At 42.0% G+C, this 16,850-nt stretch overlaps 1 protein-coding gene across 3 annotated transcripts in view; it reads right to left on the bottom strand.

The window, feature by feature from the left end:
• The window catches only part of CDYL (chromodomain Y like), a 174,652-nt gene that overhangs the window by 14,800 nt on the left and 143,002 nt on the right, over nt 1-16,850 (bottom strand). For 2 of the 3 annotated variants that reach the window (XM_050789243.1, XM_050789246.1), the window contains exons 3-4: nt 5,494-5,753; nt 3,696-3,868 (exon numbers count right to left, since the gene is read on the bottom strand). In XM_050789243.1, the coding sequence (XP_050645200.1) occupies nt 3,696-3,868; nt 5,494-5,753 (433 nt within the window). The remainder of the gene's footprint in view (nt 1-3,695; nt 3,869-5,493; nt 5,754-16,850) is intronic. The other variant, XM_050789245.1, reaches the window with a different exon arrangement.

Raw genomic sequence — 16,850 nt, 5'->3', positions numbered from 1 at the left:
CCTTCCCTTTTGAGGGAATGGGAACTGGCCATTCTGAATCGTGAGCCCGGAGATGCCAGCAAAGGATGTGGTACACACAGAGACTCGTTTCGTTTTAAAAAAGAAAACCTTTACAGAAATGCTTTCTCTGCCTAGTACAACTTCCCAGGACCATCAAGGCTTAACCAAGGGAGCTGCACATCAAGGCAGAAGGCACCAGAGGCGAGGCAGGGGCTGCCTTCAGGCCTGGGACGGTCCTCTCCCGAGTAGCCCCTGCTTCTGTGGGCTTCAACCAAGTGTGTTTTAAACTTAAAATAAAAATGTATGAACACTCAAATGTGTGCCACGCAATGTAATGAATTTAAATTTGTTTCTTTGGAATTGAATTCAAGGCTGTTGTTGGATATGGCAGGGAAGGAGGTTGATATTTGCCATATAATTAGTCTAAAAAGACTTTATAATTAAACAAAACTCTTCCTTTAAAGGACATTTACTAATTTGGAGACAACAAACAGTTGGAAAATCACATAAGATGTAGGGACTGTCAAGGGAATGTCTGGGGAGGAGGAGGCAGCAGGGACCTGAGGTTGGGCAGCCAGTGTGCTGCTGCCTTTCCATGGCTGAGGTCTCCCTCATTTGAACGGCACCTTCACTTGAAGGATCGAATGGGGTACAGGTCAGGGTCATGGGGCATGTTTACTGGCTCCCTTTGCTCTCTCCCAAATCCTCTTGCCCCTGGGGCACTGCCTGGACAGGCCCCCCGGTCTCCCTCTGTGGGAGGAAGAAGAAACCTCGCTTCTGGGGAGAGAAGTCTCCTGGTCCTTGACACCCCGTGGCAGCTACTGGTTCCGGCAGACTTCAGAAGCCCAATGCTATCCATGAACTTGAAATAATTTTGTTTTAATCACCAATGCGCAGAATATTTTTGTGGCAATTACTCTGCAAACTGCAAACCACCAATCCTCGTAACGAAGTTAGCTACTTTAGACACCTGGTGACCTAATACGAAACCTCATCTTCCTGTTTCCCGCTTTTCCTTTGGAAACTTGCTACAATGAAGTCCTTTGCCTCCAAGTTTTAAGGAACATGAGACAAGACACCAGAGAAATGAAAAATATACACAGGAAAAGCTTTTATCCATATAAAAATTAATTTAAATGCAAATAAGAGGAGGAAAGGTTAAGTGACTTTGGTGTAACTAATTATTTTTCTGATCTTGCCAGAGTATATTAAGGAAAATTCACATTGACAAAAATATAGTCACATGAAGAAGAAACAAGTCAGTTTTCCTAAAGTAGGACTTGGCTCTTCACAAGAATATCAATCCAGCTTTTTGTTGGGAGTAGGGAGAGTGGAGTGAGCAGGGAACTGATGAAAATGAACTATTAAAGTGACATAAAGTTCAACAAAGGAGATCTCCACTTAAACCTGACTTGATCAAGCTTTCCTCTGCTTTTACTAATCCCAGCACCACAAGTCCACAGCCTCTGTCCAAGGGAATTCAACGCTGGAGGGAGGAGTGAGCTGCACCCGGCGAGGCACCAGCAGGGCTCACGAGTGGAGCCAGGGAAAAGTCTACACGGGAAAACGGAGCCAGGACCCAGAAGCCACTGGCTGACACATCTGATTTTCTTATTACCGCAGAGCTACCAAATAGCACAATATTATGTGTACATTGAGCAGGACATTATGGAGAACATACAAAGTGACCATATGAGGCATGGTGGTTTGTATTTTAAAAATAAAAGCTAAGTTCATGGAATTCACCCTGAATGGATAATAATGAAGCTGTCTTAGAGGTGCTGAGAGTCAGCCAAGGATTTATGATACTGATCAAGCAGTTTAATCTTAAACTGAAGAACAAGATGGTCCCACCTAGTGTACCACAGGGATGAAATCCCCTGGGAGATCAGAAACAATACTTAATAAGATTGTTAATAAAATTTCAAACTACTTCTGAAAAAAAAACACACATATGATAGCCTATAAAAGGCAACTTTCAAAAGATTTAGGGATAACGTCTTAAACACATGTGTACATCATATGAGAAAATACGGTAATTCTGAAAATGATTAAATATGTTATGAAAGACCAAGGCAATCCCCTTCAACCCAGAGGTGTGGGTTCCAGGACTCTTGTGATGGGCTGTTTGGGCAGTGCCCATCAGAGTCATCTTGGGTGTCTGTCAAAGAAAGACGTCCCTGCCTGCCCCAGACTCACCAAACAGAAGAAACAGCCCCCCCCACCCACCACACCAATCCTGCTGTGCAAGCTCTAGAAGGGTTTAGGTGCTAGAAAGCCCAGTGCCCCACGGGCAGTGCTCAGCTGGAGCCTAGTAACTGCCAAAAGTAGTTCAACTTCAGCCCTCCAGAAATCTGGGATTTTGGAAAAGATCAAATTTATTTTATTGCCATTTTGCAAGTCTGTTTTCTTTCATTTGTCATCCTCTGTAAGTTAAAAAGGCAAGCACAAAGGGCTTATGGGGGCCACCTGGGGATATGTCATTTTAGGGAGGTGGGTAGAGAAGCATAGCCAACTTTCTGGTTGACGACTAGGTTTCATCCATTTCAAATAAAATTCACCTCTGAAAAATCAGACACTTCTAATTATACATAGAGTGATTAGCATGAGGGGATATGCTGTTAGCAGAATTAAATGGTTTTAGAGAAAGTTTTTTGCACTGTTATCATATAGCAGAGGAAAATCCAACAACCAAGGAAACAGAAACATCTCAGTCATATTGTCACATGAAAAAAGCAAGTTGCAAAGCAACGACAGAACTAAATTGATATTATTTGTGTGTATATATGAAACAAATATTTGAAAATGCTTAGATCAAGACATCTATTTTACATCATGGTGACCATAGTTAATGTATTTTATACTTGAAAATTGCAGAGAGCAGATTTTAAGTGTTCTCACCACACACACAAAATGGTAAGTATGTGAGGTAATACGTATGTTAATTAGCTTGATTTAATCATTCTGCAATGTATTTGTGTTTCAGTACATCATGTTGTACGCTATAAGTATATACAATTTTTACTTGTGAATTTAAAAATAAATCTAATAAATTGAACTGAACATGAGAACAAAATGTTCAGAAAAAGGTTGGGGAAGACACACCAATCAATGTTGGATACCTTGAGGGGAGGGAAGGAGAAGGACTTCCGCTGTTTATTCCCTACTATCTGGTTCTCTGTCCAGCTGGAATTTAGGATGAACCTGAACAAGAACGTGTGCTACTTGTATTTAAAAACAAAGCAAAACAAAAAAACAAAACAAAAAGGGCTCCATGTGACGTTGCAGAAGTATCTCATCAGAAAGCCTAGACAATTTGCTTCGGAGTCAAGCAAATGCTAAGTTATTATTTGGAAAAGATCTTTATTTAAGGATTGAAGACAGAACATACTCATGGCACAAATAATAGGAACTCTGTCTATACACGATCATATACTCTAATCATTAGAACATTCCCTGAACACTTGCTGGGTTTAAACCAACCTTGAAATCAGTTATTTGCCCAAGGCAAGTAGTAATTTATGGCAAGCCCATAGAAAAGACAGATGATTTAATTGATTTGGCTGCTCGTGTCTCTCCGTGGAAGAAGAATATTTTATTCTCGAGGCTTGGTCAGGTCAGGCCCATTCTATCGGGATTTGTACACCAAAAACAAAGCACCCAACCAGCGTTTAAAAAACATCATTTTTACATACCTGATCGCTTCTGCCATTTTAGTGCTTTCTCTTTTCCTGTCATCTGTCAGACGTCGTATAAAATAAATAAAGTCAAGTCCACAACAGAAGACGCTGCCGACCGCGCTGAGCAGTACAAGCTTGCTGTCGTCGGCAGCGGCCGTGCTCAGAGCGCTCTGGACTTCTCTCATCACCTGAAAGTCACCGGAAGTTAAAGTGGCAAAGAATATTTTGGGTGTGAAATCCTAAAAGCATTTTTTTTTTTTAGACAGTCTCATTCTGTTGCTCAGGCTGGCGTGCAATGGTTTAATCAAGGCTCACTGCATCTCGAACTCCTGGGCTCAAACAATCCTCCCGCCTCAGCCTCCTGAGTAGCTGGGACTACAGGCTTGGGCCATCATGCCTGGCTAATTTGTCAACTTTTTTGTAGAGATGGAGTTTTGCTATGTTGTCTAGGGTGGTCTTGAACTCCTGGGCTCAAGGGATTCTCCTGCCTTGGCCTCCCAAAGTGCTGGGATTACACACACCAGCCATCACGCTTGGCCTGAAAGCATTTTATTACTGGATAATCTGCATCTATGAAAAATGCATCATAGCCTGATATAGTTACTGATATCTACCATGATTTTAATTAATTTGCAAACGTCTCTTTTTCTGTAACCAGAGATTGAGATGCTGGGGATGGAGTAAAATATAACTACATAACTAGAGTATAATTAAAAAGACATGGGAATCTACATTATCTTAGTATTTCTACAGCCATTGCGGCTCTTAGATAAGGCAAGTTGCTTATTATATCACTGGGCATTTCTCCAGTTTGGACAGCAGGTGGCACATTCAAACCAGTTGAAAGAAACTCGTTCAGCTCTACTGTTTCGGTTTTGTTTTGTTTTAAAAACTACCCTATTACACTTGGGACAGAAAATAGTTTGCTGTGTAAGTGCATTAAGTCCAAGTACGTTAGCACAGACAGGTAATTTTAGGGCATAAAATCATTTTAAATGATCTCTGTGAAGCATTTTAAAATAACCAATGAAGGGACTCTGCAGTCTAAAAGTGTACCACGGACCAACTTTGAACTGGTTTGTTATGTGACCCCGGGCAAACACACAGACTTTCTGTAGTTAGGTTTTCTTGTCTGGACAAAACTCAACCTAGCTACTCATAAACTACTAGGACTTCACATTTTGGAAAGGTACAGGTTAGGATCAAATACTGCCAATTCTAGAAACTTCACAAAATTCATGTTCTAACCTTTCCCACTACCAGTTCTAGAAAACTTCCTTACAAGGCACTACCAGCAATGAGCATGCGTGGAAAGCCCTGCTGTGTGTTCTGCTACAGCCGCTGAGGAGGATCTGGGGACTGGAAAGACAGTAAATATTCTGAAGGGACTGGGACCCCTGGGGCACTTATATTCTGTCTGAACAAAGAACCCTTTAAGAATCTGATGAAACCTAAAGCAAGGCGCGTGCACACACATTTTCCACGTGCCTTCATGGAGCCCTGTGCCTGCCAGATGAAGAGCTTCCAGGCAGCAGGTGGACCAGAGGCACGGAGCCCTGGGTGGACCCACACCCAGGAGAATGGGGATGGACACGCAGCACACTCCAAGCATCCTGAATTCACGGCCATCAGAGGTGTGACACGGAGCAAAGCCCGCAACTTCTCCTCTGCTCCCTCCCTTCTGGTGGGCATCGGGAGATGGCCCAAAGGGAAGGTTTAGAAAGAGCACAGGAAGAGCCAATTCCGCCAAGCAGGCCCGGAAATCAGGCAGGGAGAAGCGCGAAGCCCATGCCAGCCCAAGAGTGCCTCTCACCTCTGGATTCAGTGAGTTATTCTCTGAGGACTTTGTGGATAACAAGATGTGGGTGAAGCCATCCTGCTTCCTGACCACAATATCTCTGTATCTGTAGGCACTTTCTGTTTGCCTCACGCTGAAACGCAATCGTTTGTCAAAAGGCTGGTCTCTTCTGTCGTCAATAAATTTCCTTTTGCTGGCCGTCACTCCTGTAACAGATGTCTGTATGCTGGTTGTCCCATTGGCTGTTAATGCATCCATGAACGGAGATGTACCTGCTGAGAGTTTGAAATCACAGTAGTCTGTGACGTCCCACCACCAGTTCACTCCCAAGTGTCATCTTTGAACTGGATAAAAATGTTCATTACACACTTAGGATTTAATGTATTCATATAAGAACATTAAAACTTCGAACCTTTAGAAAGCCAAAGTCTACTTTTAAAGCCACTTTTTCTCTTTCAATGTCTGACAAGAAAATCACTCTTTTGTTTCCCCTTGCCTAAAAAACACAGATGGAGACGTACTCATTGAAAGGAGGCTACACAGTTAAGAGATTTTTTTAAAGGACAGAATCAAGAGAGAATGGATCTCGTGGAGAGTGTCTGTTCCAGGTTTGAGCAGCTGAAAGAAAAAAGGAAAATGACTCAGGAAAATACCTTATTATTAGAGCCAAGGCCATCTAGTCGAAACTTCTTTTTCCGAAGGCAAGATGAACTGGACAGACACACGGATGCAGCCGGCCTTCTCTCTGGGTCACAGAGCCGTGTGGCAGCCGCCACTTCAGACCACCGCCCCTGTGTGACACTCAGCAGTTGTTTCTAGCTGCCCTGGGAGGGGACTATCGGAAAGTCCATCTACTTGTCCCTGTTCCATCCTTTTTCAAACAGCCCTGTTAAACAGCTGAAGATAGCTCTCCTCTCTCCCACCACACAAAGCATCCTGCCAGCGTTCCCTCATACGTCACAGCTTAACAGCAGCGTGTTTTGCCAGGGTCTTGAGATGGGGTCTTGCTATGTTGCTCAGGCTGGTCTCAAACTCCTGGCCTCAAGTGATCCTCCTACCTTGGCCTCTCAAGCAGCTGAGATGTACAGGCACGAACCACTGCGCCTGGCTAAGAATGCAAATAATTATCCTATCTACATGAATTGTCCAGACATGATCTTATGTGGTGATGAATGCACAGAGTGGATGGGGAAAAAAGGAAAGAAATGTAAGAAAACCAGATCGGGCTTTACTAGTAACATCAGCAACGGCAGAAGTTCCCTGAGCACGGAGCATCAAGAATTATGAATCAGAAATATTTCCTCCAAACTGAAAGAGAATAAGCCAAAGCCACCAGAAAACTCAAGAATGGACATTTCAGAGGAGCCAAATAACCTCCCTGGCAAAACAAGCTAGCTTTCATTCAACTGCTGTAAATACTACTTTAATTGCTAGAGGTTTTCTTTTTTTAAATTAAATGTTTTGAAAAATTTAAAGAGGTTATAATACATATATATGGTTCAAGAACCTAAAAATATAAAAGATATTAGAGTGAAAGCCCCTCACAACCTGATCCTATTTGCACAGGACCCCCTGCCCTCTCAGACACTGGGGCTGCTTTCTCAGGGGCCCCACCAGAGCACCTCCATGGATATACAAGAAGATATCACGGCAGACTTCTCCATCACCCTGGCTTTTAAAAGCACACATGGCAGCACACTAGACACAGGGTTTTGCTATATCTTATGCATTGTTGCCTTGCTTGTACTTATACAAGAAATATACATTGCTACATCTCATGGTTATTCCTTTGACAATATCTTAGAATGGCTTCTCTATCAGAACAAAGCTTCCTGTTCTTTCCAAAAGCTGCGTGGCAGGCGAGGCCCACGGTAGGGATGCACTATAATTCCTTTTCCAGTCCACACTGGAATACGCACTACTATTCAGGGACTTGTCGATATGACCAACGACACAGTGACCTCTGTCACCCCAACGCTGTCAAATCTCTCAAGTTTCCAGAGGACTTGTAGCCTGGAGTGGTTCTAACTGAAGACCTCTGGGTCGGATGTTACCCGTCAGCCAAGGTGTTGCTGAGTCCTTCCAAGGAACTCAGGAAAGACTTTTCTTTTAACCTCCATCCTCTTCCCTACCAGATCCTTCTCTCATCTTCGTTTAAAAATGTTTGGCAATCTTGTCTCCCCTCAGGAGCCCTCTCTAATCTGCTCCTCTCCTCCGTGCCATCCTCCAGTCTCAGTCCCATCACAGCCTCACCCGTCTGCACTCGCCGTCTTCATCTCTCCCTCTGTCCCTCTGTCCATCATTCTTCAACCCATTCAACTGGGACCCAGAGTCCACATGGCCAGGAACCTTCTGAGTCTACAGAAATGGATGCTGGATGGCTCTGAACCTGTGAGTCTGGAGGAGTGGGAAAGGGGCTTCCACAGGGCAGCCTGGAGTTGCTGAGGGAGGAGGCGAGGGAGAAACGCTTGCTCCTCCAGGGTGAGTATCCAGGGGGAGATGTGCACGGCCCGAAGTGCACAACTAGATCAGGGGAGGGAAGTCAGGGCTGGAGAGAGGTACTTGGGGTTGGTGCCAAAAATGGCTAAACTGACAGTATGAGCTCCCAGGGGAAGACTGACACAGAGAGTGAGCCTGCTGAGCTGGGAAGTGCTGGGGAGGAGCACAGGCAGAGCCAGGAGGCAGCAGGGAAGCAGGAATAACTGGCAATCACTGGCTTCCTCAAAGGAAGGAGAGCAGGCCACAGCAGTGAGGATGTGTCTGCAGGGGCACGTGCTGCAGAGGTGGAGGAGAACGCAGAAGAGGTAACGTAGGGGGAAATGAGAGGCCACTCGTAAGCGTGGGCAATGCTTCACTACGGCGTGAAGAGTGGAAGCCAGACCACAGGACACAATGAAAGACAACTAAAAATCAACCAATAAAAACACACATGAGCACAGCAGTTGTTGTTAAAAGGGCAGGTGAGAAGACATTGCCACTTAGGTGACAGCCGACAGCAACGATTTCCCTGCCTAAAGAGAGATCGCACCAGGAACAATGCTGTGCGGAAGCAGGCAGAGGCTACGTGACACAGTGCTGGCATGTTGAGACAGGAGGCAGATGTGGAGACTTTGGGCATTCTCAGAAGGGGGTTCCTTCAGACTACACATGCCAGCAGCGGGTAATGCCAAGTGAGAGCTCCGTGGGTCTTTAAGAGCTCCGCAATCTGAGCTGGATTTTTAATTGCTGCTGTATCCAAGCACAAAAAGCAGCATCCTGGCAACACAGGGAAGGCCTGGTGCCATGGCCCAAATGCCTGTGCCTCACCCCAATTCCCGTGGTGAAATCCTCCCCAACAAGGCGATGGTCTGAGGAGGTGTGGCCTGTGGGGGGTGATTAGGTCATGGGGGTGGGGCCCTCATGAATGGGATGAGTGCCCTTAAAATGAGGGCCAATACCCCCTGGCCCTTCTGCCATGTGACGATGCAGCAAAAACGTGCTATCTGTGAACGAGGAAGTGAGCCCTCAGCAGATCCTGAACCTGCTAGCACCCTGATCTTAGGGTTCTCTCCAGAATTATGAGGACAATTAACACAATAATTCTGTTGTGTATTTACAAGCCACCCAGTTTACGGTATTTTGTTATGGCAGCCCAAATGGCTAAGACACCTGCCTCCCACCAGGACAAAGCTGGCTGGCTTCAGGTCCGCCCTCCCCACCTCTGAACTGCTCTTGCTTTCACTGTGTCTTTCCTTTCTCTATGTAAAAGTCACATATTCCTGCCGGGCGCGGTGGCTCAAGCCTGTAATCCCAGCACTTTGGGAGGCCGAGACGGGCGGATCACGAGGTCAGGAGATTGAGACCATCCTGGCTAACACGGTGAAACCTCGTCTCTACTAAAAAAAAATACAAAAAACTAGCCGGGTGAGGTGGCGGGCACCTGTAGTCCCAGCTACTGGGGAGGCTGAGGCAGGAAAATGGCGTAAACCCAGGAGGCGGAGGTTGCAGTGAGCTGAGATCCGGCCACTGCACTCCAGCCTGGGCGACAGAGCGAGACTCCGTCTCAAAAAAAAAAAAAAAAAGTCACATATTCCTTAAACCCTCCCAGCAGTTTTCCTGGTGGCTTCCTTCCACCGAAGCAACATTTCTAGGCTATGGAGTCCATGCAGCCTTTATATGTGAGTCTCAGAAAAAGCTCAGCATTTTCTTTGAGGCGATAGTGCCTACGGAACTATCCGTGGTTCTGCTAACTTAAAAATGGATTCATTTTGGCTCATGCTGATCATGACTACTCGACTTGGCCTTCAGCCTCCTGTGTTAAAACTGTGTTGGCTCCTAGTGCCAGTGAGGTCCCTGCTCATTTCAGACTCTGTGATCTTGCTGGAGCTTCAGCGACCACACCCCATCCCAATGTAATTCCTGGCACTCCCTGTTACTCATCTGAGTAGGGCATGTGACACTGAACTTTGCACTATTTAGGTAGAGAAGTATTCACAGCACGATCAAGTCTTGGAGTCCCAGACTGCCAGCACTGACTAGGACCCTGATCATCACATGTGCCCCCCACTCAAGACAATCGAGCCACAGTGTTCTCACATCACCCAGGGTTCTCACGCCACCCAGGTTTGTGCCCATCTCAGGACCTTTGCACATATTCTTCCCTCTGCCTAGAACATCTATGACCTGGAATTCAAATGGCCAGTTTCTTCTGCTTATCTGGACGGCAGCTCAAATTTCAGTGTCTCAGACAAGCCTTCTTGGACCTCCCCCATCCTAATGCCGGTCCCTCCCATCAGCACTTCATATCACCCTGGTTTGTTTCCTTCAAAGCACCCCTGAAAGTTATTTCTTTCTCATTGTATTTTTATTTATAGTATCATCTATGTACTCCACTAAGCTGTGTGTAAGAGCAGGGTCCTCACCTGTCTTACCCACCCATCTCCAGTGCACACAACACTCAGTACATATTTACTCAGTAAACTCATGGAAGGGGCCTTCAAGTCCCTTTAGTCCACATCCCTCAATTTAGAGACGAGTAGCTTAAATGACTGGCCAAGTGTCACACAGCTCATTACCTCAACCCAAGCCAAGGATGGTAAGCTCTACACTTCAGAGCAGAATTAGCTGCTCATGACTAAACAAATGGTAATCACTGAGATTTAGAAAAAACCCACCCCCCCACCCCAAACTGTGGAAATTAGTGTGACTCCCCTGGAACGATGACTCTCATGGAAACACAGGAGTACAAGTTGCCTCAGTGAACTGAGAGTTCCTTAAGGATTTGGATTCAGAGAGTACCAAGGCTTTCCTAGGATTTATTAACATAAAATTCGACTAAGAAAGAAACCTATTTTAGTATCTCTTGCAGTAATTGATTTTCTTTTAATATGTTCAAGAACAAAAAGGATACCCTCAAATACACATGGTGAATCTGTTAAGTATCACTGCTTCAAAAAGTGCAAGTCTCTAACAATGACTTGTGACACCCACTTCCCACCTAAAGAGAACAGCGTCTGTACTTCTTCACCTGCCACTGATAACTAGGAAACTGAATAAAATACACATAACAACTGCAGCTGCCACACTGCAGGTGCAGGGAGGGGAACCCAGACACAGCTGGCAAAAACGCTGTCTTAGAACAGATGACTTGGGGGAGGCCCAGGAGGCTGTAATTTGTGAGGCATGATACGGAAAAGGAGGGAGCTACACAGACAGAAAGTTCCAGAGAGCCTAGGGATCCCTTTGAGTCTTTGCTGAACCAATCTGAGCATGCACAGGGAGAAATTCCACAAGGCTGGGCAGTGAACAACTTTTGAGGAAAGAACAATTACCAGAAACCTATAAAATGAATAATCTCAAGTTTGCCTAGGGACGGAAGTCCTCATCAGCCAGAGCAGAGACCTCATCAAATACATGAGGCATTCAGTAGCCCAGAACAGTGGAAATAATCTAGCTCTAGAATACAGAATACTTAAAACTGCACTAACAAAGCTTCAAAATAAGCTGTGAAAGGATCAAACTGATATGCAACTAACAATTTACTGCCAGAACAAATCTAACACTTTAAAAAAGCATACAACAAAATCCAGCACCCCAAAATGTAAATCACAATGTTCAGTAATCAACCAAAAGTAATCAACCAAAAGACAAGAAAAGAAGTGGGAAAATAGGACCAGTGACTAAATCAGTTAATAAAGACTAAAAATGAGAGATGATGGTATTACCAGAAAAGAACATCTTCAAAACTGTTATAATCTCAATGTGCATAAGGATTTAAAGAAAAACATGAACATAATGCAGAAATGAAAGATTAGAAATAAAAATTTCATTGAATATGTTTAACCAATTAGATACTAAAAAGATCAGAGAACTTGAAGGCACAGCAATAGGCTGTGTCCAAAATGCAGTATGACAGGAGAAGAAACAGAAAAAATAATGAGCCATAGTGCTCTGTAGGACAATGTTAAGTAATCTAGTATATGTGTAATTTGAGTCTCAGAGAAGGGATGTGTGTGTGGGGGGGTGTGTATGTGTAAGTAAACTATTTGCAGAAATAATAGTGGAAAGTTTTCCGTATTTAATAAAAACCAGAAGCTGACAGATCCAAGCAGCTTAAAAAATACTAATTATGATAAATACACACAAACCCCAAACTAAGGCCTATCATAATCTGTTGACAATGTGAGAACAAAAAGATTAGATAGAATAACAGAACTCAATACTGACATTCAGAAAGTATACAAGACAGAAGAAAATGGAATGGCACCTTTGAAGTATATCAAGAAAAAAAAAAGTCAACCTATATACCCAGCACACAGGCAGCAGAAATGTCCTTCAAAAACAGAGGAGAAACAAACACATTTCTAGATAAAAGCTGAGAGAGTTTGTTACCAGCAGGCCTGCACTGTAAGGAATGTTAAAAAAATGTTCTTCAGGCAGAAGGAAAATAATACCAGACAGAAAGAAGCCTGAATATATACAAAGGAATAAAGAGTATCAGACCAGTAAATATATGGGTAAAAATGACCTGCACCGACTGCATACTAAGTGTCATTAACTAACTGTAGACAGTAGTCACTGTTTGGCCTCATCACCGAAGCAATGTCTCCCCTGCTTTCATACCAACCTAACAAAAATGAATGAAAACCACTTTGCACATACTACAAAAATATATTAAAGTAGCTTCAAAAAATGACTATTCTTTGGAAAAATATAAATTCTCAAGACTAATCTTTGATGTAGCAGAAACAGAAAAAAAAAACAAAAAACAAGGAAAGAGAAAAAATCATTAACGAATTACCTCTTAAAACAGTTTATAGGCTGCGCAGGTTAAGGAACAGCTGTGTAGTACCAAATAGCCTCAGAGCACAGAGAAAAGAAAGAAAATTCACCCAATCTGTTTTGCAAAGAAAACCCTGACTAGACACAAGTGCCACAGAGCAAAATCACATGCCAATTTTACCCATTACTCGTGAAAGCACAATCTTACTGTACTAATGGTTAATGGTTTATATAAAGGGCATTTTAAGATGTTGTGAGATAGCTTAGTTCAAGGACAAGAATTGTAAAAATATACTCAACAACAACATTTCTAGATTCTGGGAACTATTTAGAAAATAAACATACATTAAAAAGAAAATACCCATAATCCCTAACTAAAATTAGGAATAAGTAACTTCAAAATTAAAAAAAAAAAGGAATAAACAAGTAGAAAACATCAAGTTGTACTAGGAAACATAAAAAGACCCTCCCCCCCACAACCACGCACACAAAAAAGGTGGGGGGTGGGAATGCCATGATTCTGGAGAACACCAAATACTGTAAAGCTATTTCTCTTTCCGAATTTGAATTCTAGTAGACTTCTGATTAAAACTTCGGTGGTTAAGATTTAGCAGGACAGCAAGACAAGCTAACATTTTTTTGAAAAGAATAATGAGGGAAATATGCCTAACTAGTTGTATATTATCAATCTACACGAAGAGCACAGTTCTAGCACAGGGGAAAATGATGAGCTAGAATTAGTCTAATAGCTTCTATGATGAGGATACATGCATCACGAATCAACAAGCTGGTATAAACCATTCAATAAATAGCAAAAGTCTTGTTTAATAAAAAGCATTAACAGAACATGTGAAGTTTCTAGATGGAGAAGAACTTAAACACGAAAAGGGTTAAAAAATTTGAGTACATAAAAATTGAAAATTTCACAGATGAAAAGCTAGTATTTTTATCATTAAAGCACTAATAACTGCAAAGCATAAAACAGACCTAAAAACACACACAAGGCTGGGCGTGGTGGCTTACTCCTATAATCAATTCCACCACTCTGGAAGGCCAAGGCAGGTGGATCACTTCAGGTCAGGAGTTTGAGACGAGCCTGGTCAACATGGTGAAACCCTGTTTCTACTAAAAATGCAAAAACTAGTCGGGTGTGGTGGCGCATGCCTGTAGTCCCAGCTACTCGGGAGGCTGAGGCAGCAGTGAGCCAAGATCACACCACTGCACTCCAGCTTGGGTGACAGAGTGAGACTCCGTCTCAAAAGACACACACACGATGTGTACAGCTAATTCGAATGATGGAATGAAAACACTAAAACATAAAAAAATTGATCTGATTTTTAAAAAAAGACACATTCTTTCTACCTTCAGATTAGAAAACTTTAAAATATGGCAATCTAGGGCTAGCGAAGGGCACATATACATAAATCGGTACATTCCTAGAAAGCAATTGTGTAACATGTGGCCATCAACCCCTGCCCTTGTAATTCTACTTTTAGAATTTTACTCCTAAAACAGAAAGTATATGAGGATACGTTTTTACACACAAAAGGTATTCAAACAGCTTTACTTTTGAAATGGAAAAATTGCCAAAAGCACTAAACTTTGTGCCTAGCAGTAAGGAAATAGTAAAATCAATGATGGCATACATGTACCTGACTTAGTATTATATAGCTATTATATTTGTGAAGATTTTTTAAAATACAGGTCAATAAGTGCATCACAGCAGCTATCATTTATATCATACCTTACACATGCTGAGCTCCGAAGCATAAAATCTGATTCAAATCCCTGCAGCAGCGCACCTGAAACGTGTGTGGGACCTGCAGATCTGATTCCCACGCTCGTGTCCTTCCACTGCCCATCCCCAAAGTCATACATGAAAAAAATAAAAATGAAAGATAACAAAAGGGGTATGTGGACAGATAGATATCAACAATGTTTCCCTGTGAGTTTATTAGGAATGTAAATTATAGAAATGTTAATAATGGCTCTTTCTTGATGAGAGAGACACAGAATAAATCTTATCTTCTCGCTATTTTGTAAATTTTTGCAATATATTACTGACAGAATCAAGAAAGCACTTGAAACTATACTATAGGATAAAAAATCCAGACAGAAGTGTCTGGGATATTATTCTTCACTAGGTAAAGATTAACAGATATTTCTCCAATTATATTTTAGTTTAGAATTGTCTAATCAAGAGTTAGCAAGTTTTAATATGTTTTTAAAGCAGAAGGGTCTCAATTGCAAAAAGAGTTCAAAAACTGCTTTTAACTATCTTGGATATTAATGACCACTGTTGTCTTTGGTCTGAAGTCAAAAAGCAAGGACTACAGCATCTACAGAATTAACAGCTCTCCCTTTATGGAGTTTAATATTTCAAAACATTGTATTTACATATATTGAAAGTAATCCTATGTACCTATACAAACCTTACAATTTTATTCAGATTATATAATCTGCAAATTTTCTTTAAGAACAAATTTTCATATGAACATGGAAGTAAATGTAGGCGTTAAACATCAATACTTCTTTTCTTCATAATGTGTTAAATAAGTCCTTCACAAATAATTGTGAAAGTGTCTTTGCTCCACCTCCTTCAATTCCAATTCCCCATCCATAGGGGTCTCCGAGTTATAAAGGCCAGTCTCATTCTAGTAGACTTCCAATAAAAACCTCAGTGGTTAGGATTTAGCAGGGAGATGGGCTAAGAAATTTTTGAAAAGAAGAATGAGTGAAGTATACCTAACTAGTTGTATGTTATAAATCTACATGAAGCGCATAGTTCCAATACAGGGAAAATGATGAGCTAGAATTAGTCTAAGGATAGCTCCTGTGATGAGGATAGATGCATCACAAATCTATATAAGCTGGTATAAATCATTCAATATATAGTTCACTATATGTGCTCATTCTTAGCCATCTCTAAGAAAGACACTGATACACCATCAGGACTGAAATCAGGTTTTGTTGTAAAAACAAGTGACACATTAGGAACAATCTGAGTATACTGTGAATTTCACACATTTATGCACAATTGTCTAAGGCAGTGAATGCACAACCGCACCCAGCTGAAACTGGCTAGGCAGGAATACACAAAACACACACAGAACACACTCAAACAGCCGCCCACCCACATCAGGTATTACAACTTTCTGTATGATTTCAGATTGCAGTCCTTCTATTGCTTCACAGTAACCACACGCTGAAACCCTTCCAATGCCCACTTCCACAGGCAAATTTCTGCTGTCCTTTTTCAAGATAAAGTATCATATTTATTGTAGTACTTGCTTTTCTTAACTATTTGACACTTGAAATTGTGCCACTGTTTCTATTAGGCTAACGTGCCCATGACAAAGTTTCTGTGGGCTGTGCCTCTCATCTCATTTGCCCCATAAGCCCTGTAGCTTTTATTGCATGATTTTCCAGTGTGGTGATTTTTAGGAACACATATATCACATTACAGCAGAACTCATTGTAAGTTTTCTTTCTACTGCTCAGTATCAAAGTCATTCATTTTTTGGTTGACTCAAGAAAAAATTTATTCACAGCCATGTTTTAGACGTGGCCCTAAAAATAAAACCATCTAACTTAATGATATGCTTCAAGATGTCATGCAAACCAACCAGCAAGAGCTCAATGGGGAGCGAGGATGGAAATGCTTACTACCAAACACCACATTCACAGAAGGCTTTAAACTCACTTTAAAAGCAAAAGAAAAACCTGAGAACGGAGAAGGTGTAAAAGGCATTTTAGTCCATGAAACATACAAATAATTCCTTGAAACTGCTAAATAACTTCAGAATGCTAGAAATGTAAGGAAGGACAGGTGAACGGCAAACCACAAAATGAGAACATTAAATACCTGAGACTCCACAGGCTTAGGGAGCATTCTGAAAATCAACAGAGAAGAACACAAGCTACGGTTCCTGCGATTAAAATGATTCTGTTTTATAGCTAACTTTTCATGGAGAATCAACCCCAAAAAATTAAGTGCCGAAAGAAACGAGGGGACTTTAAAAAGAAAAATAACTACTTTGAGATAAAAGTACCAACTAACGAGATGATGTATCTTTAAATCAACTCTAATGATATTTTCCTAAAACTAAATA

Source organism: Macaca thibetana, chromosome 4, assembly GCF_024542745.1.
Source record: "Macaca thibetana thibetana isolate TM-01 chromosome 4, ASM2454274v1, whole genome shotgun sequence".
Classification (NCBI taxonomy): Eukaryota; Metazoa; Chordata; class Mammalia; order Primates; family Cercopithecidae; genus Macaca; species Macaca thibetana.
Note: the sequence above shows the minus strand (reverse complement) of the source record. Positions and strands in the feature narration are given on the sequence as shown.